General features: G+C 43.7%; 1 protein-coding gene across 2 annotated transcripts; it reads left to right on the top strand.

Moving 5' to 3' along the window:
• The first annotated feature begins 1,169 nt into the window (after positions 1-1,169).
• Positions 1,170-27,870, top strand: dync1h1 (dynein, cytoplasmic 1, heavy chain 1). Of its 2 annotated transcripts, none has more exons than XM_031748532.2 (78): positions 1,170-1,551; positions 2,655-2,742; positions 2,844-3,017; positions 3,138-3,393; positions 3,542-3,728; positions 3,839-4,110; positions 4,224-4,451; positions 4,567-5,220; positions 5,350-5,772; positions 5,895-6,074; positions 6,217-6,366; positions 6,499-6,645; positions 6,808-6,948; positions 7,129-7,305; positions 7,477-7,587; positions 7,686-7,805; positions 7,895-8,134; positions 8,343-8,498; positions 8,661-8,774; positions 8,880-8,990; positions 9,085-9,294; positions 9,399-9,545; positions 9,690-9,856; positions 10,365-10,538; positions 10,688-11,042; positions 11,144-11,338; positions 11,430-11,712; positions 11,801-11,901; positions 12,028-12,187; positions 12,408-12,648; positions 12,728-12,911; positions 13,034-13,246; positions 13,356-13,594; positions 13,702-13,858; positions 13,967-14,191; positions 14,280-14,510; positions 14,627-14,767; positions 14,862-15,095; positions 15,220-15,426; positions 15,526-15,647; positions 15,752-15,917; positions 16,014-16,177; positions 16,289-16,418; positions 16,550-16,683; positions 16,795-16,909; positions 16,989-17,150; positions 17,294-17,508; positions 17,604-17,808; positions 17,949-18,122; positions 18,232-18,351; positions 18,475-18,595; positions 19,203-19,398; positions 19,739-19,856; positions 19,944-20,159; positions 20,270-20,482; positions 20,641-20,768; positions 20,857-21,010; positions 21,190-21,336; positions 21,460-21,610; positions 21,721-21,974; positions 22,109-22,243; positions 22,332-22,426; positions 22,521-22,695; positions 22,779-22,854; positions 22,968-23,128; positions 23,236-23,347; positions 23,456-23,516; positions 23,601-23,724; positions 23,826-23,939; positions 24,037-24,207; positions 24,359-24,576; positions 24,660-24,763; positions 25,740-25,948; positions 26,216-26,369; positions 26,461-26,603; positions 26,733-26,901; positions 27,190-27,314; positions 27,427-27,870. In XM_031748532.2, the coding sequence occupies exons 1-78, from the start codon at positions 1,302-1,304 to the stop codon at positions 27,553-27,555; spliced, it is 13,923 nt and encodes a 4,640-aa protein (XP_031604392.1). In that variant the 5' UTR covers positions 1,170-1,301; the 3' UTR covers positions 27,556-27,870. The 2 variants fall into 2 exon arrangements, with proteins under 2 accessions (XP_031604392.1, XP_031604391.1); XM_031748531.2 differs by lacking the exon at positions 19,203-19,398 and adding an exon at positions 18,822-19,017.

The raw sequence follows: 27,870 nt of genomic DNA, 5'->3' as shown, positions 1-27,870 counted from the left end.
ATTCACCTGTGAGCAGCATGACATGCAGAAATGAGAGTAAGAAAGATTCATTGCATTCAGATTTCCAATCTGTTACCTGATTTATGGAATTACCACAATAACTTTAATGTGCCAGGGAATATACTTTTCTCACTTTTGAGTTTGATAGTGTTGAGAGAATCTGATTCATATTTGCATCATCTGTGTGGTTAAAATTCAAAATATTTGTGCTAGTTAAAACCAATCGGGGACTGCATTTCTGGAGGACTAGCACTAAGCTCTAAAAACAAATTAATATGAGGTTTTATATACTTTTTAAAATTTATAAAATTTTGTATTGTCCCATTTACTTTAAGTTTTATGGGTACACTTTTCAGGTTCTCTTTTCCTAAGAGTTAATCAGTCCTTTTATAGATCAGTTTAATATTTTCTTTCGTCTGCGTTATGATCTCAAGGAACAAATTTGCTTTGGCCTTCCTATGATGTCTTATGACTTTATTTTGAAAACCTTCAATTAATTCAGTTAATTGTATATTTTAGATATTGGGCAAAGAGTGTTAAACATGGAGCTGCCAGGCAGGAGGAAAAGAGGAAGACCACAAAATCATGGATGTAGTGAAGGACAACATGCAGATAGTTGGTGTAACAAAGGAGGCTATTAGGGATAGAGTGAGAGGGAGAATAGAATGACCAGTTGTGGCGACCCCTAGAGACAATAACCTGAAAAGAAGAAGGAGATTATTCACTTTTTATATAGGTGTAATATAGATTAATAAATGTAACAACCATGTTTTTAAGTATTACCTAACAAGGATTATAACTTTTTCTTGAGTAAAGACTTTAACACAAGTAATTCAACACAAAACAATTCACCACGTTTCACGTAATGATAATAAATATGTAGTAGGTCACAGGGTTGCACATTACTTAAAATTACATTATTATTGAATTAACAATAGCACAAATCAAAGTTTGTATTTTAAAAGCTATTTCAGCTGCATCATTCGAGACAACTCCCTTTCTCCCCCTATTTGTCGCACATGGTACTAACAAAAGGACAGAAAAAAACTGATTAATTCAACTGCATTATGGGTATTGTAGTCTTTGACGACCACAGCTCGGTGAACTCCCCATTTAAGGAACGACAAATACCAGAATCCATTGCGCATATAAAACAGATTGCGTCGGTTGCGACGTTTTGACAGCGGCAGTCAGTCAACCTATGACCTGCTGGTAGAAGCTGCAGTCAGCTTGTTACCGTCATCCTTTTTTCTTTGTTCACTTTCACACAACACCTAGTTGTCGTTGACGCTCTTAGAAGGATGTCCGACGGCGGGGGGACGGAGGAAAACTCCGGCACTATGGAGGTGTCGGCCGTTCAGACGGTGGCTGATACCTCGGTGCTGCAGAAGCACATTCGGAAGCTGGTACCGCTGCTCTTGGAAGATGGCGGAGAGGCCCCGGCCTCACTGGAAACCGCCCTGGAAGAGAAGAGCTCCGTGGAGCAGATGAGAAAATTCCTGGCCGATCCTCAAATTCACACCATCCTGGTCGAGAGAAGCGCCCTGAAAGGTACATCTGAGAACTCGACTAGCTCATAAATATGATTTTAATAGCAACACTGTTGGTTCACCCAGTTACTTTAGAATAAAGTCGGCGTCTTTGCAAATTGGCTTTTCTTGTTAACCACCTGCCAAATCGTTTGGAAACCCATCGTTAACTGCTGCTTTTACAACGATATTAACAGATGTCGCTAAAGCTGTCCATCTACTTACTAAGATAACTGCGCCACACTGGGTGGGGACGATAAAACAATCAATTACAACAATAAAAAAAATGGAGCTGTATGTTGACGTAACTCCGTTATTTTTGTGTTCCTTCTGCATTTATATAAAGCTATTATGTATGCATATCACGTTAAGGCCTGATGCACAAATAACGAGACAGACACAGTCATAATAAAAACATGAAGCATAATTATAGGAATTCAAAGAGAATGGCTCCATTGTCATAGCTGCAAGTCATTTTATCATGTGAACCAGCTTGTGTCAATAAACACATTATCTTCAGTTTCCCCAGGCAAATTAATCCTCAGCTTCTGACCTGCTTTCCTACTATATCTGTGCTGAATCTTGATCCTTTGATACCACACATGACCAGTCTGAGCCTGGAGGTTTCGGATTCCCAGCCCAAAGAGTCACTTCCCCGGCCTATTCACGGTTTTGCATTAAGAATACTGATACTGCAATGCAGCCCACTCATCACTTGTAAGGGAGGGTGGGGACATGAACAGCTGCACCATCATCGGCTGCAGCATTTCTCATTGTGCACATCTATCTAGAGTCCAAATGGTTTCATTCTTTTTTAGCTGCATTGCAACTTCACTGGGCTTAAGGAGTCAATCATCTCTCCTTCATGCAAGTCTTTAAATAGTTTGAAATAATGTGAAAATAAAAGCAGTCACATTCCCTACCTTATTGTACATGAGGCAAATGGAAATGTAATAAAGCAAGACTATTTGCACTGTGGTGTCCTCATATTGACATTGACAAGGTATTAATGTGCTACTTTGACCTTGTTTAACACGTAATATGTATGAAAAACCTGATGCACACATTCAATGATGGGTCATCTGTTTAGTTATTAAATTAATATATGTATTTGTTTCCTCACAGAGGAGGTCGGCGATGAAAGTGAGGAGGAGAAAGAGTGCATCACTTATAATGTCAGCATTGACATCCACTATGGGATCAAGTCCAACAGGTAAGTAATGCACTGGAAAGAGTAATACTGCATATGATCCTTCAATTATTTAAATTCTGGCTATTCTGGATGAATACATTCACCTTTTCTTTACCCTGTAGCTTGGCTTTGATAAAGAGGACAGGCGTCATTGATGCAGACAAACCGATATCAACCCAGGTGCGAGTGCTGACCTTGAGCGAGGATTCTCCCTACGAGACGCTTCACTCTTTCATCAGCAATGCTGTCGCGCCTTTCTTCAAGTCCTACATTCGTGAGTCTGGGAAAGCCGACAGGTAATGTTACTTTGCAAAGCCTTCCTTAAATAAACTAAATCCTGAACTTGGCATTGAATTGCAAATGTAATGGAAGGAAAGAAACATTGTAACAATGTGTTATCTGTTACAACTTTCTAGAGATGGGGATAAAATGGCCCCCTCTGTTGAGAAGAAGATTGCTGAGCTGGAGATGGGCCTTCTCCACCTGCAGCAAAATATTGAGATTCCTGAAATCAGCCTGCTCATCAACCCCATCATCACAAATATCGCCAAGCAGTGCTATGAGCGTGGGGAGAAGCCCAAAGTCACTGACTTTGGTGACAAGGTGGAAGATCCTACTTTCCTGAACCAGTTGCAATCTGGAGTTAACCGCTGGATCAGGGAGATCCAAAAGGTAGGAGGAATTTCTATATATTTGTCCCAATTTAAAAAGTCCACCATGGAAGTATATAACAAAGCAAAACCAGTCTTTGGAAAAAAAATAACTCTAATAAAAAACACTTGATTCATGGTTGCTGTCATCATTGCTCGCGCCCTTCTAGGTGACTAAGCTCGATCGTGACCCAGCCTCGGGCACAGCCTTGCAGGAAATTAGTTTCTGGCTGAATCTGGAGAGAGCCCTTAACAGGATCCAAGAGAAGAGAGAGAGCCCAGAGGTTCTTCTCACTCTGGACATCCTGAAACATGGGAAACGTTTCCATGCTACTGTCAGTTTTGACACAGACACCGGTAAGTGACACAAGTTATAACTTTGCTGTTTTTACTTGGCTGGCTCAACACATGTTTGCATTTAGAGAAGCGCGAGTAAATGTTCACTTCTCTTCTACTTCTTCCTGCAGGTTTGAAACAGGCAGTGGAAACCGTCAATGACTACAATCCTCTGATGAAAGACTTCCCTCTTAATGACCTGCTTTCTGCCTCAGAGCTTGATAAGATCCGCCAGGCTCTAATGGCCATATTTACTCACCTGAAAAAGATCAGGAACACAAAGTATCCCATCCAGAGAGCACTACGCCTAGTAGAGGCCATCTCCAGGGACCTGAGCTCCCAGCTCCTCAAGGTGTTGGGCACCAGGAAGCTCATGCATGTTGCCTATGAGGAATTTGAAAAGGTTGGTGTGGTTTTGTCTCCAGCATAAAATAACACCACAATTACAAACACACACACCTTAGCCACTCACAGTATTATACATTTTCCTGAATGCCCTTACGCTTGTCTGCGCAGGTGATGGTGGCTTGCTTCGAGGTGTTCCAGACTTGGGAGGATGAGTATGAGAAACTGCAGGTGCTTCTGAGGGATATTGTGAAGAGGAAGAGAGAGGAGAACCTGAAGATGGTGTGGCGTTTGAGCCCTGCTCATAGGAAACTTCAGTCCCGACTGGACCATATGAGGCGTTTCAGAAGGCAGCATGAGCAGCTGAGGGCTGTCATCGTCCGTGTGCTGAGGCCTCAGGTAAAGTTTCTTCAGCATCTGAAAGGCCTCCTTTAAATGGTCTTTTTTTTTTTTTTTAATCACATCTTGATCGAGAGATTTAATGTTATTCTTGTTGTTTTTTTTGTTTTTTCAGGTATCTGCAGTGCCTCAACATGCCCCTGGAGAGACAGTTGAGCCTCAAGATATGAAGGTGGCTGGAGTTCTCTTTGATGCTGCTGATGCCAATGCTATTGAGGAGGTCAACCTGGCATATGAGAATGTGAAAGAGGTCGATGGCCTGGATGTGTCCAAGGAGGGCACGGAGGCCTGGGAAGCCGCCATGAAACGTTATGATGAGCGCATCGACCGCGTGGAGACCCGTATCACGGCCCGCCTGCGTGATCAGCTGGGTACTGCCAAGAACGCCAATGAGATGTTCCGCATCTTCTCCCGCTTCAATGCTCTCTTCGTGCGCCCCCACATCCGTGGTGCCATCCGGGAGTATCAGACACAGCTCATCCAGCGTGTGAAAGATGACATCGAATCGCTGCACGACAAGTTCAAAGTGCAGTATCCTCAGAGCCAGGCCTGTAAGATGAGTCATGTCCGGGACCTGCCTCCCGTGTCTGGCTCCATCATCTGGGCCAAGCAGATAGACCGTCAGCTGACTGCGTACATGAAGAGGGTTGAGGATGTTCTGGGAAAAGGCTGGGAGAACCATGTGGAAGGGCTGAAACTGAAGCAGGATGGAGATAGTTTCCGGGCTAAACTCAACACTCAAGAGATATTTGATGACTGGGCCCGCAAGGTATTTTATTCAACACTGATTCAGACATTTGGAAGAATATTCTAGATTCTAATTCTTACGCATTGCTTCCTTTGTTTTGGGCTAATTGCAAATTCTAAATATTTGTTATCCCTTTCTTTTCTAAATCAGGTTCAGCAGCGTAACCTTGGTGTGTCTGGTCGGATCTTCACCATTGAAAGTACCCGGGCCCGTGGAAGGGGAGGAAACATGCTTAAGCTTAAAGTCAACTTTCTTCCTGAGATCATCACCCTCTCCAAAGAGGTCCGCAACCTCAAGTGGCTGAGCTTCCGTGTTCCTTTGGCCATTGTCAACAAGGCCCACCAAGCTAATCAGCTGTACCCATTTGCCATCTCTTTGATCGAGAGCGTTCGCACCTACGAGCGTACTTGTGAGAAAGTAGAGGAGCGGTCCTCCATCTCCCTGCTGGTTGCTGGGCTTAAGAAAGAGGTTCAGGTTCTCATCACTGAGGGCATTACTCTTGTCTGGGAGTCTTACAAGCTGGATCCCTATGTTCAGAGACTGGCTGAGACAGTCTTCAACTTCCAGGAGAAGGTCTGTGTGAAGTAGATGTCACCACTCAACAGTTACAGACATGCAAGAACACAGACTCCAAAATGTCATTTAACTTTTAGATGACAAGTTGTATCAAACAATTTTGTCCTATTATTTTTCAGGTGGACGACCTCTTACTGATTGAAGAGAAGATTGACTTGGAGGTTCGTTCTCTGGAGACCTGCATGTTTGACCACAAGACCTTCTCCGACATCCTGAACCGTGTGCAGAAAGCCGTGGATGACCTAAACCTGCATTCTTATTCCAATTTGCCCATCTGGGTCAACAAGCTTGACATTGAGGTCTGTACTGAAAGTTACATAATGTTCTGTAACTGATATAAAGTAATAGAAATACTTGGAATGTTTTGGTGTATAGTTGAACCTTTGTTTCATTTTATAGGGTACTTGTTGCTGTGTTATTAAAATGGATGTTGTCTTTTAGATTGAGCGTATCCTGGGAGTGCGTCTTCAGGCTGGTCTTAAGGCTTGGACTCAGGTCCTCCGTGGCCAGGTTGAAGACAAAGCTGATGTGGACATGGACACAGAGGCTCCACAAGTCAGCCACAAACCAGGAGGGGAGCCCAAAATCAAGGTGAGAGTTGTGAAGTGGTACTGTGTTGCTTTGTCATGCTTTTCAAATGTTGATACACTTCTTTTAACATCTTGGAAAACCATGAATAGCTAAGCACAGCTTGCTGTTTTATTATTATTTCTTTATTCCTAGAATGTGGTCCATGAGCTGAGGATCACTAACCAGGTGATCTACTTGAACCCACCAATTGAAGACTGTCGCTACAAGCTCTACCAGGAGATGTTTGCTTGGAAGATGGTTATCCTTTCTCTGCCCAGAATCCAGAGTCAGAGATACCAGGTAACCATCTTAAAACAGTTGTTTGCACTGGTGAATGCTGGTGTAGGTGATCATGTAGTGTAAAACCACTTTTTAGACAAAATGTCTGTATTGTACTGGGGCAGGAATGATATTTGATGGTTTGGCCTATTGTACTTAAGCCACTCTGTCCCTCCTTGTTAGGTGGGTGTTCACTATGAGCTTTCAGAGGAGGAAAAGTTCTACCGTAATGCCCTCACACGGATGCCTGATGGACCTGCGGCCTTAGAGGAGGCCTACAATGCTGTGGAAGACATTGTCAATGAGGTGGAGCAGTATGTTAAGGTAAGGGGCACGTATTTTAAAATAAAACATTACCTAAAAATGTGTTATTACAAATTGATAGCTATTGATTATTTATTTTTTATTGTTTGTCTTTAGCTTTTATGACTCTTCGGACATACAGGATATACATTTGTGGTTATTTCACTGTTTATATGCTTTATTTTTGTTACTGCTGTTCAGGTGTGGCTGCAGTACCAGTGCTTGTGGGACATGCAAGCTGAAAACATTTACAACCGTCTTGGTGAAGACCTCACAAAGTGGCAAGCCCTGCTGGTCCAGATCCGCAAAGCTAGGGGAACCTTTGACAATGCTGAAACTCGAAAAGAGTTTGGACCAGTGGTCATCGACTATGGCAAGGTAGTAATGACTGACGGTTCGTGGTGTTTTGTTCAAGTAGTAGGAGGAGAAATACATTTCTACATTAAAAGTTCCCTTATTTGTTTAATGCAGTTGTATTTTTGACAATCCAGAACCCTTTGTGTATCTGTAGGCTGTAAATTAAATTTTCATATTTCTATATGATAACAGGTCCAGTCTAAGGTGAACTTGAAGTATGACTCCTGGCACAAGGAGGTTCTCAGCAAGTTTGGTCAGATGCTGGGGCAGAACATGCAGGACTTCCATGCTCAGATCTCCAAGGTAATGTATTGTTTTGCCATCATAGTTGCATGGATCACTTAAACACAGGGTAATAGTTATTCAGGACAGATGACTCATGCTTTGCTGTTCCTCACCAGTCCCGTCAAGATCTCGAACAACATTCTGTGGACACGGCTAGCACTTCAGATGCTGTCAACTTCATAACGTATGTCCAGACTCTGAAGCGAAAGATCAAACAGTTTGAGAAAAATGTGGATGTAAGTACTCTAAATCATGTTTTTTGTTTTTAAAATCAGTTTAATTAAAAACATTTTCTAACCACAATGTCCCTCCTTTTTACCCGTAGTTATTCCGTAACGGACAGCGTTTGCTGGAGAAGCAGAGATTTCAGTTCCCTCCTTCTTGGCTCTACATTGACAACATTGAAGGCGAATGGGGTGCGTTCAGTGACATAATGAAGCGCAAGGACACCGCTATCCAGCAGCAGGTGGCCAACCTGCAGATGAAGATTGTCCAAGAGGACAAAGCTGTGGAAAACCGCACCACTGACTTGCTTAATGACTGGGAGAAGACCAAACCAGTTGCTGTAAGAAATATTTATCTTAATAAATTTGGTTTTCTATTTATAGCACATTTAATGCTAGATGTGGTTAATATTTTTAGATGCATAACTTAATGATACCTTAGTTATAACGAAATGGCAGATAAAGACATTTGTTAAAGGTGAGGTAATGCTATTAAAAATCTGACTTACTTTTTTTTTTTTTTTTTAAATGTCTGATCTGTTCCCTTAGGGTAACCTGCGTCCTGAAGAAGCCCTTCAGTCTCTGACCATCTATGAAGGCAACTTTGGTCGTCTGAAGGTTGAAAGGGAGAAGTGTGCCCGTGCCAAAGAGGCCCTGGAGCTTACTGATACTGGTCTGCTCAGTGGCAGTGAGGAGAGAGTGCAGGTAATGCCAGCGCACATTTACGTAAATGGCTAAATTACAAAATGATAAATGTAAAATGTTTAACACATTCTGTTTTCTGGCTGTATTTCATTATCCATAAACTAAAAATTAAACCATTAACTGAACATTTTGAACCATTTTTGTCTTTGTGGCGACCTGTAGGTGGCGCTGGAGGAGCTGCATGACCTGAAAGAGGTGTGGTCTGAACTCTCGAAGATCTGGGAGCAGATTGACCAAATGAAAGAGCAGCCATGGGTTTCTGTACAACCACGCAAGGTACCAAAAGCAGAGCAAACATTTATATTAAATCCCTGCGCCGTTCTGTATGATCCTTAAATTCTTCACAGAATGTAACATTAGTTTATTTATTTGTACATGTAGCTCCGTCAGAGTCTTGATGCACTTCTGAACCAGCTGAAGAACTTCCAAGCAAGGCTGAGGCAGTATGCTTCATACGAGTATGTACAGAGGATGCTTAAAGGTTACTTGAAGGTCAGTAAACTAGTTTCCCTCAAACTAATCAAAAGTTCTAACTTACACGACAAATTCGCATTTTACATTTCCTGTGGTTTCCTTTTCACTCCAGGTCAACATGTTGGTGATTGAGCTTAAATCAGAGGCTCTGAAGGATCGCCACTGGAAGCAGCTGATGAAGCGCTTGCATGTGAACTGGGTCCTGTCAGAGCTGACTCTTGGACAGATCTGGGATGTGGATTTGCAGAAGAATGAGATGGTGGTGAAGGATGTTCTTCTGGTAGCCCAGGGAGAAATGGCTTTGGAGGAGTTCCTGAAACAGGTAAAGAAGATTTGCAAGAGATGGGCAGTTATAGCCTACATCATTAGAAATAGCTCTGTGGTTTGTTATGCTATAATTGTACTTATGCTTCCTTTGGTTTTCAGATCCGTGAAGTGTGGAACTCCTACGAGCTCGACCTGGTGAACTACCAGAACAAGTGCCGTCTGATCAGAGGTTGGGATGACCTCTTCAACAAGGTCAAAGAACATATCAACAGTGTGTCTGCCATGAAGTTGTCTCCTTACTACAAGGTAAACAGAACTATACGTTGAGTTTACTAAGGTGGCAGCTGAGAGCTTTTTTTTTTTTTATATACATATATATATTTCAGCCAGTCAGGATGGCATACATCAGTACCATGTTTTTTTTTTTTTTTTTTTTCCGTTTTCTCCCAGGTGTTTGAAGAAGATGCCCTGAGCTGGGAAGACAAGCTGAATCGAATCATGGCTCTGTTTGATGTCTGGATTGATGTGCAGCGTCGCTGGGTCTATCTGGAAGGTATCTTTACAGGCAGTGCTGACATCAAACATCTTCTGCCTGTAGAAACTCAGAGATTCCAGAGGTAAGTCTTTCTAAATGCTGCCAAATCATGTCAGCATTTTAAGGATATTTTAAAAAATAATATAAGTAAACATTAACCCCCTAAGACCTGAACTCTTTCATGGCATGCATTTTTAATTTCTCTTTGCTATTTGGGCTGATTGGGACCTGATGAATAAAAAAAAAAAACCCAAAGAATTACCAGATTTTTTTTTTTTTTTTTTTTTTTTACCTGATTTTTTTGTCTCTGAAAAAAATGAGATCCACATATGAGGAAATTCATTTTAAATTTCGATAGCGCAGTGGAAGTATAATGTCCTCCTAAGTGGATATTAGGCCCTTGTAGAGCAAAATTTTGTATTTTGGTCTAGACGGCCCAAAATGTGATGTCCACATTTGTGGATACCAGGTCCTAGGAGGTTAAGAATCATAACCAGATGTATTTGGCGCACTCATATTTAGTCCCCATTTCCAGCCATAAAAATATTTCCTACTAACTTCTCGTGTAATCTGTCTCTGTCTTTTTCCAGTATCAGCACTGAGTTCCTGGCACTGATGAAGAAGGTGACAAAGTCTCCTCTGGTGATGGATGTCCTGAACATACAGGGAGTGCAGAGGTCCCTGGAGCGACTGGCTGATCTTCTTGGAAAAATCCAGAAAGCCCTTGGAGAGTACCTGGAGAGAGAAAGATCCTCATTCCCCAGGTATGAAGGGCATACTAAAGCTGAGCAAACAGAAGGAGGAATGTGTAACATGTCTTCATATGTGTTTTAGAAGTGAAAGAGTGTATCAGATATTTTGAATGCATGTATTAATGCACTGATTTGATCAATTACTTTCTTGTTGTTGGCAGGTTCTACTTTGTGGGAGACGAGGACCTGCTTGAGATAATTGGCAACAGCAAGAACGTGGCCAAACTCCAGAAGCACTTCAAAAAGATGTTTGCTGGTGTCTCCAGCATCCTCCTCAATGAAGACAACACTGAGGTGCTGGGAATCTCATCACGTGAGGGTGAAGAGATTATCTACAAGACACCAGTCTCCATCACAGAGCACCCGAAGATAAATGAGTGGCTGACACTGGTGGAGAAGGAGATGAGGGTGACCTTGGCCAAACTGCTGGCAGAGTCTGTCACAGAGGTCACTACTTTTAACAAGGGCACAGCCATAGACCTGAGCCAATACATCAACTGGATTGATCGCTACCAGGTTGGGATTTAAATAATTAATTCCATACTGTTTTAATTTCGAAACACTCTTGAAATCTGGAACTGTGTTAATGTCACCTTATCTTTATTCTCGTTTCACAGGCCCAGCTGGTGGTCCTGTCCGCCCAGATTGCCTGGTCTGAGAACATCGAGTCTGCCTTGACCACCATCTCTGGTGGTGGGGACATGACGCCACTGCAGGGAGTTCTGTCGAATGTGGAAGCCACACTCAACGTGTTGGCTGACACTGTGCTGATGGAGCAGCCTCCAATCCGCAGGAGGAAACTGGAGCACCTGGTGAGTTTGGACATTTATGTGTTTTAAATATTTGTGAAAAATTGTTGTTGGATAAAAATTGTCTAAAATCCATTTCACTCTCCATTCTTAGATCACAGAGCTGGTGCACCAGCGTGATGTGACCAGGACTCTGATCAAGAACAAGATCGACAACCCCAAGTCCTTTGAGTGGCTCAGCCAGATGCGCTTCTACTTTGATCCCAAGCAGACAGATGTCCTGCAGCAGCTGTCCATTCAGATGGCTAATGCCAAGTTCAACTATGGCTTTGAGTACCTGGGTGTCCAGGACAAGCTTGTTCAGACCCCACTGACTGACCGTTGCTATCTCACCATGACCCAGGCCCTGGAGGCTCGACTTGGTGGATCTCCATTTGGTATGGAACTACTATTTAACTTTTTGTTTTACAACATGGCATAGAGGGAAACAACGCCCAAACTTGACTGAATTTGTCCTTTATCTAGGTCCTGCTGGCACTGGGAAGACTGAATCAGTGAAAGCCCTCGGTCACCAGCTTGGACGCTTTGTCCTGGTCTTCAACTGTGACGAGACTTTTGACTTCCAGGTAAATTTATAATTTTAGTTCCTAAGCAATTTTATGACAGGACACCAGCACACCATCAGAGATTAAACACCGTTTGCTCTGTTATTGCTTATTAATTCAGTGATCATTTTTCGTTTTCTTCTTCAGGCCATGGGCCGTATCTTCGTGGGTCTGTGCCAGGTAGGAGCCTGGGGCTGCTTCGACGAGTTCAACCGTCTGGAAGAGAGAATGCTGTCGGCCGTCTCCCAGCAGGTCCAGTACATCCAGGTCGCCTTGAGGGAGCACAGCAACCCCAACAGAGACAGAAGTATGCATAATATTTGTGAAAGATGGCTGTCCTTTTAATGAGAAATATCCAGACTTAGACATTTGTGAGAGTAAAACACAGCAGAACAAATATTCTTCAACACCAGAAAAATATCACCAGAATATGCCACTATATTCATCACCTGTGATTAGGTTTTTCCAGGAGAGTGTATTATAATTAAGTCTTTTTTCCTTCTTTTTCATTTTGGTCACTCTTCTAGGCGTACCTGTCACTACAGAGCTCCTGAACAAGCAGGTCAAGGTGAGCCCAGACATGGCCATCTTCATCACCATGAACCCTGGCTACGCTGGCCGTTCCAACCTGCCTGACAATCTGAAGAAGCTCTTCCGTAGCTTGGCCATGACCAAGCCTGACCGCCAGCTCATTGCACAGGTCATGCTCTACTCTCAAGGTTTCCGAACAGCTGAGACCCTCGCCAAGAAGATTGTGCCCTTCTTCAAGTATGTATTGTTTTATTTAGTAACTTTGACAGGACTTGAAGTTGTCATACCTCTGACTTAATCTTTTGCTTCTTTAAAGACTGTGCGACGAGCAGCTCTCCTCCCAGAGCCATTACGACTTCGGTCTCCGAGCACTCAAGAGCGTGCTGATCAGTGCTGGCAATGTCAAGCGTGAGCGAATCCAGAAAATCAAGAGAGAGAAGCTTGAGCGTGGAGAGGATGTTGATGAGAATGAGATTGCAGAGAACCTTCCAGAACAGGAGGTATGTAAAGTAGACTCTTGGACATGGAGGTCATGTTTATTCAGGGCAGAGTTTTGGCAACTCTAACAAACTTATTTTAGAAAATGGGTTGTTTTACTCCGTCTGTCTCTCATTTTCTTTAGATCCTGATCCAGAGTGTGTGTGAGACCATGGTTCCCAAGCTGGTGGCAGAAGACATCCCTCTGCTGTTCAGCCTGCTGTCGGACGTCTTCCCTGGAGTTCAGTACCATAGGGGAGAGATGACTGCTCTGAGGGAGGAGCTGAAGAAGGTCTGCGGAGAGATGTACCTCACTTATGGAGACGGGGACGATGTAGGCAGCATGTGGGTAGAGAAGGTATGAAGCTGAATGGAACTGATATACTTTAGTTCAATGGGCTTTAAACATTTTCCTGTTATAAGATTCACATATACTGACATTTAGCTTGTCGTTCAACCTTTTCCAGGTGCTCCAGCTCTACCAGATCACACAGATCAACCATGGTTTGATGATGGTGGGACCTTCAGGAAGTGGGAAGACCATGGCATGGAGGGTGCTGCTCAAGGCCCTGGAAAGGTTGGAGGGTGTGGAGGGCGTGGCCCACATTATTGATCCCAAGGCCATCAGCAAAGACCACCTGTACGGAACCCTGGACCCCAACACTCGTGAATGGACTGATGGCTTGTTCACACACATCCTCAGGAAGTGAGTTCTGTAATAATTGAGTAATTACACATCTTCCAAGCTAGTCTAATTGTTGTAATAATGCTTTTTTTTTTTATCTTTAAATGAACAATTTCTTTTAATTTCAGGATCATTGACAATGTCCGAGGTGAACTACAGAAGCGCCAGTGGATCATCTTTGATGGCGACGTTGACCCAGAGTGGGTTGAAAATCTGAACTCTGTTCTGGATGACAACAAGCTACTCACCCTGCCCAATGGAGAGCGTCTCAGCTTGCCACCAAATGTAAGAGCATGGCAGTTTATACACAAATTTCTTTTTCTCTTTTCTTAATGAAGTCTGGCCTGGAGACTTCATTAAGTATTCAACCCAAATTATTATTTTTCTGTCCAGGTGCGTGTGATGTTTGAAGTGCAGGATCTGAAGTATGCCACCCTAGCCACTGTGTCCCGGTGTGGTATGGTCTGGTTCAGTGAGGATGTTCTCAGCACTGACATGATCTTCAACAACTTCCTGGCTCGCATTCGCAGCATCCCATTGGACGAGGGAGAGGATGAAGCTCAGCGGAAGAGGAAAGGCACAGAGGATGAGGAAGAGACTGCTTCACCAATGCTGCAGGTAAATCTAGAGAAGAACACATGCTGTATTTAAAAACAAACAAATAAAAAACACTCTAATGCTGTCCCTACTTTCTGCTTTAAACTAGATCCAGAGAGATGCTGCATCGATCCTTCAGCCGTACTTTACCTCCACTGGCCTCGTGATCAAGGCCTTGGAGCATGCCTCGAAGATGGAACACATCATGGATTTCACCCGCATGCGCTGTTTGGGCTCACTGTTCTCAATGTTGCACCAGGCCTGCCGTAATGTGGCTCTGTACAACAACAACCACCCTGACTTCCCCATGCCCATTGATCAGCTGGAGAAGTACATGCAGGTAATGTTCTCCTTTTTCTTGCTCTGTAATGAAAGACGTATAAATGCTGAGGTGTTGCATCAACATGATTACTGTGCTTTCCTAAAACTAATTGTTTTCATGGAATTTCTTTGCAGAGGTATTTGATCTACGCTGTGCTCTGGTCCTTCTCTGGTGATGGAAGGTTGAAGATGAGGGCAGAGCTTGGGGAGTATATCCGTCGCATCACCACTGTGCCACTACCCACTGCACCCAATGTTCCCATCATTGATTATGAGGTACGTCCTTTCTTTGTCAAAGAGTTGTTGCTGCTATTAATTCCCTATAGCCACTTTTTTAAAGATGAATCATTATGTTTTTATTTGTGTTTAGGTGTGCATCTCAGGGGAGTGGCAATCCTGGCAGGGCAAAGTGCCCCAGATTGAAGTGGAGACCCACAAGGTGGCATCTCCAGATGTTGTTGTTCCTACCCTGGACACTGTTCGCCATGAAGCTTTGCTTTACACATGGCTGGCCGAGCACAAACCACTGGTGCTGTGTGGACCACCTGGTTCTGGAAAGACCATGACCCTGTTCAGTGCCCTCAGGGCTTTGCCTGATATGGAGGTACTGGGCTATGACATCATTTTCACATTAATTGCCTGATCTTTAGAATTGATTGTAAATATTTCAATCAGATATTGGCATTATTGTTGTAACTAAGCTGTTTTCTACTGCTGCTTTCTACCAGGTTGTTGGTCTGAACTTCTCCAGTGCCACCACCCCAGAACTGCTGCTGAAGACGTTTGACCACTACTGCGAGTACCGGCGGACTCCAAATGGTGTGGTCCTCGCCCCTGTCCAGCTGGGGAAGTGGCTGGTGTTGTTCTGCGACGAGATCAATCTGCCAGACATGGACAAGTACGGCACACAGAGAGTTATCTCTTTCATCAGACAGGTATGACAAAATGATTCTGTGTTAAGCCCTTGGTATTTTTAAGTATTTCCAAGCACTTTATTTAAGTCATTGCTGCATCAAATGCCTATGTCTTTGCAGATGGTGGAACATGGAGGCTTCTACCGCACCTCAGACCAGACTTGGGTCAAACTAGAGAGGATTCAATTTGTTGGAGCCTGTAATCCTCCCACTGACCCTGGCAGAAAGCCTCTCACACACAGGTACAGTACTCAGACCGAACATCTGATTAGAACTGTAATATAATTAATGTTTAATGCAAAAGGCAGGCACTAACAGTGGTCATATTACCACATAATCTTTCTAGGTTCCTGCGTCACGTCCCTGTGGTGTATGTGGACTATCCAGGCCCAGCCTCCCTTACCCAGATTTATGGAACCTTTAACCGTGCCATGCTGCGCCTTATCCCCTCTCTGCGAACCTACGCTGAACCTCTTACAGCCGCTATGGTTGAGTTCTACACAATGTCTCAGGTAAAGATGATTACATTTCTCTTAATATTCATGTTTTATTGGAGAGTTTTTTCATATAAATAAAAATATTGTATATTATCCTTTTTTCCACTTCAGGAGCGCTTCACCCAGGACACACAACCCCACTACATCTACTCTCCCAGAGAGATGACCCGCTGGGTAAGGGGTATCTTCGAGGCCCTGCGGCCACTTGAGACTCTTCCTGTAGAAGGGCTCATCCGCATCTGGGCCCACGAAGCCCTTCGTCTCTTCCAGGATAGGTGGGTGCTCACTGCTGTGAGGCTGATTTTGCTCGCTCTGCATCAGCTATAAAGTGGAAGATTTTTGATAGGAATATTTAAAATGTGATCATATCTGATTGTGTCATTCAGGCTTGTAGGTGATGAAGAGAGAAGGTGGACAGATGAAAACATTGACACGGTCGCTCTCAAACACTTCCCCAACATTGATAAGGAGAAGGCTCTCAACAGGCCTATCCTCTACAGTAACTGGCTCTCCAAGGTACATTAGAAATATGATGGCCAAACTCTGATCCTGCTGCTGTTAAATTACTCAAGAGTTTTAAGAATTGACTTCATCATTAATGGCTCTAGTAAGAATTTTACTGAGTTGTGTGTCTTTTGTATATGCAGGATTACATCCCAGTGGAACAGGAGGAACTGAGAGACTACGTGAAGGCCCGTCTGAAGGTCTTCTATGAGGAGGAGCTGGATGTTCCTCTGGTGCTCTTTAATGAGGTTCTGGACCACGTCCTCAGAATTGACCGGTGAGTAAAGGCTTCTGAGCGTTGTCATCTCAGTGTTACTTTAATTATAAAAAATGACAAAAATAAATATTAATTTTGGATTACATTTTTAAAATCTGTGTCCTTTGTTAGAATCTTCCGTCAGCCTCAGGGACATCTACTGTTAATTGGTGTGAGTGGAGCAGGAAAGACCACGCTGTCCCGCTTTGTAGCCTGGATGAACGGATTGAGTGTCTACCAGATTAAGGTAGATACAAGTGATTTGTAGTCATAGAACATTTCCCTGCCTTCTACATGGATTATTGAGTGTGTTTGTGTGTTTTCAGGTACACAGGAAATACACCGGGGAGGACTTTGATGAAGACCTGCGCACTGTGCTGCGTCGCTCAGGTTGTAAGAACGAGAAGATCGCCTTCATCATGGATGAGTCCAATGTGCTGGATTCTGGTTTCCTTGAGAGAATGAACACACTTCTGGCCAATGGAGAGGTAACTTATAGCTAGTTTCCTATTTGTGGTGCTCTGCTCATTTGAGTGCAAAAAGACAACACCGCCTCTAGTTTTCTGAGGTCATGTATGTCTATTGTTTTCTGGCTTTTATTGTGTTAATGTTACCCTTCTTTTTTTTATAGGTTCCTGGCCTGTTTGAGGGAGATGAGTATGCCACCTTGATGACTCAGTGTAAGGAGGGAGCCCAGAAAGAGGGTCTGATGCTTGACACACATGAGGAGCTGTACAAGTGGTTCACCAGCCAGGTTATCAGAAACCTTCATGTGGTTTTCACCATGAACCCCTCATCAGAGGGCCTGAAGGACAGAGCTGCCACATCTCCTGCCCTGTTCAACAGGTACAGACACTTAGAGTGGATGATTGTATTAAATGTGAGGAAAAAGGAAACTACACAGAGTTTCCATGTTCACTGAAAACATTCCTCTGCGTCAGGTGTGTGTTGAACTGGTTTGGAGACTGGTCCACAGAGGCCCTGTATCAGGTGGGTAAGGAGTTCACCAGCAAGATGGATCTGGAGAAGCCCAACTACAAGGTGCCAGATTACATGCCTATCGTCTACGACAAACTGCCCCAGCCACCATCTCACCGAGAAGCTATCGTCAATGGCTGTGTGTTTGTACATCAGACACTTCATCAGGTAGAGCTGTTTCCAGCAAATGAGCTACTTTATTGTTATTTCAACAGCAGTTGCAAATTTGGGAACGTTCTTAGATACAAATCATTGTAAAATTTTCTGAGACGTACATAAATAATACTTGTTAACTTAACTTCTTTCAGGCAAACAACCGTCTGGCCAAGCGTGGCGGTCACACAATGGCCATTACTCCTCGTCACTACCTTGACTTCATCAATCAGTATGCCAACCTGTTCAATGAGAAACGCAGCGAGTTGGAGGAGCAGCAGATGCACCTCAACGTTGGTCTCCGCAAGATCAAGGAGACTGTGGATCAGGTGAAGTAGCCTTTTCGTTTCATGAAATCTTAAAAAGCCATCAGATTCGTTTCCCCAATGAAAATTTTGTCAGCTTGTTAGAAGTGCTTGTGTTTGTCTCCTTTCACAGGTGGAGGAACTTCGTCGTGACCTGAGAATTAAGAGCCAGGAGTTGGAGGCAAAGAATGCTGCTGCCAATGACAAGCTGAAGAAGATGGTGAAAGACCAGCAGGAGGCCGAGAAGAAAAAGGTAGGAAAGCTGAACTTTGAAATGACTAGTTTTTAAAGGCTTTAGACATTGTTGCTTAGGCCTGCAATTATGTGTTTAAGTGTTTAAGATTTTAATTTATATACTCTGTCATTGTGATTCAAGGTGATGAGCCAGGAGATTCAGGAAGCTGTGTACAAGCAGCAGGAGGTGATTAAGGACAAACAGCTGAGTGTCAAACAGGATTTGGACCAAGTGGAGCCAGCTGTTATTGAGGCTCAGAATGGTACAGTGATTCTTGTTCATTTATTCATCAGTGTCTTTAAAAAAAAAAAAAGTTTAAATTTAAGATTATTCTTTCAGTCATTTGATGTCATAAAACCAGCAGAGTCAGTACAGCAGCACTTGGATTGTTATGTAGACTTTGTTAACATCTTCTGCTTACATCCTCCTATCATCATGCCACCTTCCCTCATCATAAAACCTCATCCTTGCTCACCTGATGTTGATAGCTGTTAAGTCCATTAAGAAGCAGCACCTGGTGGAGGTGCGTTCCATGGCCAATCCACCCGCAGCGGTGAAGCTTGCTCTGGAGTCTATTTGTTTGCTCCTGGGAGAGAGCACAACGGACTGGAAGCAGATCCGTTCCATCATCATGAGGGAAAACTTCATCCCCACCATTGTTAACTTCTCTGCTGAAGAGATCAGGTGACATGAGAGAATCTTTGTTTATAATTGTTTACTAAAAATTTCCCCTTCTGTCTCCCTCTCTCCCCCTCCTTCATGTTCTTCTGTCTTTGCCCCCCTGAACCTCTTTCCAAATTCTTCCCACTTCTTGCCCCAAACACTACTATTTGTATCTTGCAAACACATTCCTCCTTTCACTTAACTAGCCGTGAGTTCTATTAAGCGGCAGCACCTAGTAGAAGTACGGGCTATGACCAACCCCCCAGCTGCAGTCAAACTGGCCCTGGAGTCTATCTGCCTTATGCTGGGCGAGGAGACCAATGACTGGAAAAAAATCAGACAAGTTATTATCAGGGATAATTTCATCAGCAGCATAGTCAACTTTTCCTCTGAGGAAATGAGGTATACGTGTCAGTGTGTTTTGTTTTTTTTGTTTTCTAATGGAAGCACAAATGCCATTTAATCAGTACAAGTGGCACCTGTGATTAGCAATCAGTGTTAATCTACTGGAACAAAGTGTAATCGGCTGGTTTTAAATCTAAGAATAAGCTGATGGTAAAAACTTCTGGGCTTGTGATTTCTTGCAGCCAGAAATTGGTAGAAATTGTTCCCATCCCCAACTCCAAACCCAATTCAAAATAATCCTCTACACTATTCCACAAGTTTGATTTTTCTCAATGATTATTGACTGCACAGAGTGCTGCTGTATTGTAACTCCTTGGACTATTTCTACTATTTCCAGCGACTCCATCCGTGAGAAGATGAAGAAGAACTATCTGTCCAACCCAAGCTACAACTATGACCAAGTGAATAGGGCATCATTGGCCTGTGGACCCATGGTGAAATGGGCAATTGCTCAGGTAGAGAAGCCTGAACAATATGAAAATAAGGACTATAACTGGGTAATGAGGGTTTCCGTCTAATGTACACTTCTACCACTCCTCTAGCTTAATTATGCTGACATGCTGAAGCGAGTGGAGCCTCTGCGTAATGAGCTGCAGAAGCTTGAGGATGATGCCACGGACAATAAGACGAAGGCAGAAGAGGTGGAGCAGATGATCAGAGACTTGGAGGCCAGCATTGCTCGGTACAAGGAGGAATACGCTGTCCTCATCTCCGAGGCCCAGGCCATCAAGGCTGATCTGGCAGCAGTCGAGGCAAAGGTAATTGTCCATTAAACATGCCTGGTTCTGTTCAGATCATCTGTTCAGGACTAAACTGAAGGTTCTTCGAGGGGAAAAAAAACCTGATTTATTATGTTCTTTACTCCCAGGTGAACCGCAGCACAGCCCTGCTGAAGAGTCTGTCAGCAGAGAGAGACCGCTGGGAGAAGACCAGTGAGACGTTCAAGAACCAGATGTCCACCATCGCAGGCGACTGTCTGCTTTCTGCAGCATTCATCACATATGCCGGCTACTTTGAACAACAGATGAGGCAGAACCTGTTCACTACATGGTCTCATCACCTGCAGCAGGCCAACATTCAGGTATGTCCTACTCCGATCCACATGTCCAGTCATTTTTGATCAACACGCCTCCAAATGTCAGCCTCATTGTGATTACTAATATAAACCATAGTCACCAGCAAGAGTGCTGTCAATAGATCAAATTTCAAGGTGCTCACTGACTTGATTTTCTCCCCCAGTTCCGCACAGATATTGCTAGAACTGAGTACCTGTCCAATGCAGATGAGAGGCTCCGCTGGCAAGCAAACTCTCTCCCAGCTGATGACCTCTGTACTGAAAATGCCATCATGCTCAAACGGTTCAACAGGTCCGCAAACCTCACCTATCTCCTTTAGGCTGTGTGTTCAGTTGAACTTACTTCTAAACATCTTTGATCTTTCTTTATCTCTTATTAGGTACCCACTAATAATCGATCCATCAGGCCAAGCCACACAGTTCATCATGAATGAGTACAAAGACCGCAAGATCACACGAACCAGCTTCCTGGATGATGCCTTTAGGAAGAACTTGGAGAGTGCTCTGCGTTTTGGAAACCCACTGCTGGTTCAGGTAAGAGCTACCTTCTCCAACTGCCAGTGTTTTCCTTGTGTGCTTGCTGCTTGATAATTTTCTAAAGCTCCCATAATCAAAGGACTAGTTTGTTTAGAGTTGGGGGGAAATAAAAAAACAACTTGGAAAATAGATTTTAATCTCAAGGGAGATTAAATTTGAAATATTTATTTCCAAAGGACGTAGAAAGCTACGACCCCATCCTAAACCCGGTGCTGAACAGAGAGGTCCGCAGGACTGGAGGGCGTGTTCTCATCACCCTTGGAGACCAGGACATTGATCTGTCACCTTCGTTTGTCATCTTCCTCTCCACCCGAGACCCAACGGTAAGGGCATCGTTTATTGTATCAGTATTGATCAACTAACATTGTTATTTGCTTTGTTTAAAAAAAACAAAACAGTTATACAAAAGAGTTTATCTGCATTGTTATGGTCTCTTGTGTCTGCAGGTTGAGTTCCCACCAGACTTGTGCTCTCGTGTTACCTTTGTCAACTTCACTGTGACACGCAGCAGCCTTCAGAGCCAGTGTCTCAACGAGGTCCTAAAGGCTGAGAGACCTGATGTGGATGAGAAACGCTCAGACCTCCTTAAACTGCAGGGTGAGACAGAAACATTGAGATTCTGTGATAAAATGATAAGACACAGGTGGTGGGAAAAGAGATCGGTGAAATTTTAATGACTCAACTCTTATATTATGACTGTCTTTCAGGCGAGTTCCAGCTGCGTCTTCGCCAGCTGGAGAAATCTCTGCTGCAGGCCCTCAATGAGGTTAAGGGTCGCATCCTTGACGATGACACCATCATCACCACACTGGAGAATCTGAAGAAGGAGGCAGCTGAGGTGACTAGGAAGGTGGAGGAGACTGATATTATCATGGCTGAGGTGGAGGCCGTGTCACAGCAGTACCTGTCTCTGTCCTCTGCCTGCAGCAGCATCTACTTCACTATGGAGGCTCTGAACCAGGTCTGGGCACATCTCATTTGCTCTTTAAACTAGTACTGTTGGTAGTATTGTCTTCTTTTCTCAGAATTGCTATAACATCAATGCACACAGAGATAGGAACTCTGATTTAAACTGAGCAAATGTTCTCCCTTCAGATGCACTTCCTCTACCAGTACTCTCTTCACTTCTTCTTGGACACGTATCACACAGTGCTGTATGAGAACGCCAACCTCAAGAACATTAGTGATCATTCACAGAGGCTTGCTGTCATCACCAAGGATCTTTTCCAGGTTTGTAACATAACTCCTATGAATAAGGGTTGTTTTGGGGGGTGAATGTAACAGTCATGCGCTTTATATGTGATTTGTGTGGCATTAGGTGGCGTTCAACAGGGTTGCCAGAGGTATGCTGCACCAGGACCACATTACATTTGCCATGCTGCTGGCTAAGATCAGCCTAAAGGGCATGACCAGGTAAGAGAACACCTGAGTTACACTAATGGAGCACGAGCAGTCATGGTATACTGCATGAAGCACTGTTACTTATTTATTTTCTCCTTTTTTCCAGTGAGCTGCCATATGATCCAGAGTTCCAGCACTTCTTACGTGGTAAGGAGATTGTACTGACAGGCACACCACTTCCCAAGGTGAAGGGTCTGACCGCTGAGCAGAGTGAGGCCATGGTTCGACTCAGCCGCCTGCCAGCTTTCAAAGACTTGGTTGAAAAAGTCGAGGCTGACGAGGTGAGTAATGGTAGGCCGATGGGTGCTGTAGTTTGACTCTTAGAAACTGTATCAGTAATCATTTGTTTTGCTTGTTACTTCAGCAATTCTTCATGTGGATTGAGAGCAACACTCCAGAGCTGGCTGTTCCATACCTGTGGTCAGAGGAGAAGCAGTCCAGTGAGTATATACATTGTGTACAAACATTAAGGCCAAGCAAAAAAAACAAACAAACTACAGTGTATATATTTGTATAAATCATATCTGCCCTGAACTGTCCATTATCTGTTCAGCTACCATTGGCCAATCTCTGCACCAGCTCCTGCTGATTCAGGCCTTCCGTCCCGACCGTCTCCTGGCCATGTCACACATTTTTGTATCAAAGGTGTTGGGAGACACATTCATGAGCATCATTGAGCAGCCTCTTGATCTAGCTAATATCATCGACAGTGAGGTAATGATCACTTATTTATTTCACATCCGTGAGCTTCCCATTGTTACGCTTGTACATTTTGCTGATAATTCTTTTTTTTGTGTGTGTGTGTGTGTGTGTGTCTGTAGGTGAAGCCCAGCACTCCAGTATTGATGTGTTCTGTGCCAGGTTATGATGCCAGTGGGCTTGTCAGAGATCTGGCTGCTGAGCAGAACAAACAAATCACCTCAATTTCTATCGGTAAGAAGGAAATAAACATAACATTTGGTTTAGCAGTAATGTAGATCAGGTGCTTAATGAGAAATTTTGAGGATATTGTAAATAACTGCTTACTGCTGCTTTCCACAGGTTCTGCTGAAGGTTTCAATAAGGCTGACAGAGACATCAACACTGCTGTCAAGTCTGGCAGGTGACTAATGTGGTTTCTTTGTGTTTGTGAGACTGTACAGTTTGTGTTCTTGTACTGATATCCTGACTGTTCCTTGTCCTGAAGGTGGGTGATGCTGGAGAACGTCCATCTGGCCCCTGGGTGGCTGATGCAGCTGGAGAAAAAGCTTCACTCTATGCAGCCTCATGCCAGCTTCAGGCTGTTCCTCACAATGGAGATCAACCCCAAGGTATTTCACATCATTCATTAGATTTGTGATTTAGACTTGGATTAATTCATTGTCAGTTCTCACTAGTTCCTGTTTTTCATACTGCTGTGTTTTACCACCAGGTGCCAGTGAATCTGCTTCGTGCTGGGCGTATCTTTGTGTTTGAGCCTCCTCCCGGCGTCAAGGCTAACATGCTGAGAACTTTCAGCAGCATCCCAGTGGCTCGCATGTGCAAAGTAACATAATGGACACACACACACAAATGTTAAGAATAAACAATCAGTGCTGTCCAAACATTCTCCATGTAAATCATGTTTTCCCATATCCATGCAGGCCCCCAACGAACGTGCGCGTCTCTACTTCCTGCTTGCTTGGTTCCATGCGGTCATCCAGGAGCGCCTGCGTTACGCACCACTGGGCTGGTCCAAGAAATACGAGTTTGGAGAGTCTGACCTCCGTTCTGCTTGCGACACGGTTGACACCTGGCTCGATGACACTGCTAAGGTTGGAGAATTAATACTTGAAATGTTTTCTAGTTTTTGTATGACTAATCCTTTCCTCCTTGTAGCTGTTGCCTAAAAATCTATTAGATAATGGTCAGTATTAAATAACATGACCTTGCTCCGCTCCAATCGTTACACTCATGCACACACAGGGTCGTCAGAACATTGCTCCAGACAAGATCCCCTGGGCAGCTCTGAAAACCTTGATGGCCCAGTCGATCTACGGAGGTCGTATCGACAACGAGTTTGACCAGCGGCTGCTCAACACCTTCCTGGACCGCATCTTCACCAAGGGAAGCTTTGACAGCGAGTTCAAACTGGCTCTCAAAGTTGACGGACACAAGGACATCAAGATGCCCGACGGCATTCGGTCAGTATCTGTTAAGTTTTAGCTTTTGTTGTTCTCTGAAAAACATTTTCTGTTAAGCGTCTGATCATTTTGATTTGTTACAGGCGTGAGGAGTTCATGCACTGGGTGGAGATGCTTCCTGACACTCAGACGCCATCTTGGCTCGGATTACCGAGCAATGCAGAGAAGGTCCTGCTTACCACTCAGGGTATGCTGTTGCTGTTGCTGTTACTGAACTACAACTTGTTTTTCGTCTGCGTTCCATTTATACTTAACCTGTTGAGATTGAATATTCTCACTGGGTAGATCATTAACCAACTCTGTCTCTATTCTAGTGTCATAACTCGTACTTTGGCAGGCTGTCGCCGTACAGTGAGAGGTCGAAATCTTAGATTTTGTTTTTTGCGTCTACTTTGGACAGAATACTGTGTGCCGGGTGTCAAAAAACATGTTAAAAACATTCCTTTTCCTCATCTCTCATCCTTCCATCAGTTGTCTCCCCTCTTTACCAGTTAGTTAGCAGACTTCTGCAGCGTAGCTATAATATGCAGCGTAGCTGTAGTCATAGCCATTTTGCTTTAAAAGGTTTTCTTCCCAAAGGATGGGTGTGGGTCTCCTCACCCTTCAGCAGCTGTATTTCACAGCCATCATGTTGCTTTGCTTAGATGTTATCTTGTCCCACCTACAGATTAGGACTTCAAACATCCTACCATGCCTGCTTCCCATCCTTTCACTCCCCCTCTCTGACCTCCACAGTCATGGCTGCCAAAGCATCCATCCCTTGAGCACATGGTCCAGTCTCCCCTTCCTTCATCCCCACTCCACCCCAAACTTTCTCCCTTAAAACCCGCCCCTTTTTTTTGGTTTTTGGTTTTTTTGGTTGTGCTGATTTCTTTTACAGATCCAGTCATTCAGAAATGTGGATCGTTATCCACTTGGCAATTTCGTTTAAGGTTACATGTGTTGGAATTATTGCCTGAAGCCCTGTGTATTTTGTCTGACCCAGTGTAGTCCTATTTTTATTTTTTTATTTTTGATAAAACAAACCCTTTATTAACCCATCCTTGAGGTAAGGTGTTTGTTTCTTTTCTGTGATTAATTTCTTCTCCCCTTCCTACATTCCACTATGGCCTTGTCTTCCACCTCCCTCCTTGTCCAATCACTCCCTCTGCCGGGCTGCGCAGGCACTGACATGATGGGTAAGATGCTGAAAATGCAGATGTTGGAGGATGAGGATGACCTTGCCTACGAGACTGAGAAGAAGGAGCGCACTTCATCCACATCTGACACCCAGCCAGCCTGGATGAGGACCCTCCACACAACCGCCTGCAACTGGCTGCAGCTCATGCCGCAAACGGTTAATCCTCTCAAACGCACAGTGGAGAACATCAAGGTAATGACAGAGAATAGAGGGCTGGCAAGCAGGCTTGTGCTGACAAGCCTTAAAATATCCTTCTTTCATTTATAACCAAGGAATTGTTTCATCGTTGGGTGATTTTCAATCTTTGTGCCTGAATTGTGAGGTAATCGGGTATAACTGACTTTAAAAAGTTTGATTTTCAGTAAATGAACATTTTTTCAATTTCACCAAAGCACATCTGTCTGGCTTCTATTTTATGGTTTTGTTTTGGCATTTATATTATCTTTGTCCAAATACCAGGACCCCCTGTTCAGGTTCTTTGAGCGTGAAGTGAAAATGGGAGGTAAGATGCTTCAGGAGGTCCGTCAGGATCTGTCTGATGTGGTGCAAGTGTGCGAGGGCAAGAAGAAGCAGACCAACTACCTGCGAACACTCATCAGTGACCTTGTCAAAGGTTCTTCACTCAGACTTTTTGATGTACTTTAATGAATTTGTCTATTTGTTTGAATACTTTAAATACCTGTGGTATACACCTGTCTGTTCAGGAATCCTCCCTCGCAGCTGGTGTCGGTACACAGTCCCTGTCTCCATGACTGTAATCCAATGGGTGTCAGACTTCAGTGAGCGTATCAAACAGCTGCAGCAGATCTCCCAGGCAGCCGCCAGCGGGGGTGCAAAGGAACTGAAGGTACTGTTTGTGCACACATTCAAACAAGCTCTGGTTCTTAAATAGTTTGGTTAAAAATGAAAACAAAATGTAGTGTTTTCATTTTCTTTTTATTTCTAATTCCTCGTTTCTTCCTCTCATCATTTCCAGAACATCCATGTGTGCTTGGGCAGCCTGTTTGTGCCAGAGGCTTACATTACCGCCACCCGCCAGTATGTGGCACAGGCAAACAGCTGGTCCCTGGAAGAGCTCTGTCTCGAGGTTAACGTCACCACTGCTCAGGGCGCCTCACTGGATGCCTGCAGCTTCGGCATCAAAGGTCAGACAAAACACACATCATCTGATCTAGTTGGGGGCAAAAGCACTGCACAAATCTGATAACAATGTGGCCATTAGACTGAACAGACGGCTTTGTAATTGAATCATATCCATATGAATTTAACATGTTTTTTTTGTTTGTTTGTTTAATATGGACTGAAATCTAACCTAAAAAATGTACTCGCAGGACTCTAAAACATGCTACTAACTGTACTTGTGGTCTAATGTAGTGAGTTGTAAAGACATGATTTTTTTTTTTTTTTTTTTTTTTTGCTTGCTGCACCCTCAGGTCTGAAGCTCCAGGGAGCTACTTGTGCCAACAACAAGCTGTCTCTGTCCACCTCCATCTCCACTGAGTTGCCTCTCACTCAGCTCCGCTGGATCAAGCAGAGTAATGCTGAGAAGAGACACATGGTAAAAAAAAAAAAAAAAAAAAAAAAAAAGCCCCATTGGGATCTAAAAACCTAGATTTTGAAATATAGCTATGGATTTGTCCTTCTCACCTTTTGTTTTCGTTTCGCTGCAGGTCACTCTACCCGTGTACCTGAACTTCACCCGGTCTGACCTAATCTTCACCGTCGACTTCGACATCGCCACCAAGGAAGATCCTCACAGCTTCTACGAGCGCGGAGTTGCCATCCTGTGCACAGAGTAATTGAAACGAGACGTTTCCGCACTCTAAGTCTTGATTATAATCAAACTACATTTAATCACTTACATAGTAGTTGTAATAATAGTAATAGTAGTTGTAGTCTGTTGCATTCCAATATGAAACCTGGTTAGAGATGTTTGTGGAAACGCAGTGAACATGTAACAGTTCTTAGAAAGTGTTTTGGAAGGTTGAGGAGACGTTGTCTGATGGTTAATGAAAAGAAAATGAAATTTGGAAAGGAAAGTTGAAAAAAAGATGTTTTAATGGAAGAACCAGCACGTTGTTGTTTTTAGATGGAATAAAGCTCATTGGAATGAA

The sequence above is a fragment of the Oreochromis aureus genome, linkage group 19, assembly GCF_013358895.1.
Source record: "Oreochromis aureus strain Israel breed Guangdong linkage group 19, ZZ_aureus, whole genome shotgun sequence".
Lineage (NCBI taxonomy): Eukaryota > Metazoa > Chordata > Actinopteri > Cichliformes > Cichlidae > Oreochromis > Oreochromis aureus.
Note: the sequence above shows the minus strand (reverse complement) of the source record. Positions and strands in the feature narration are given on the sequence as shown.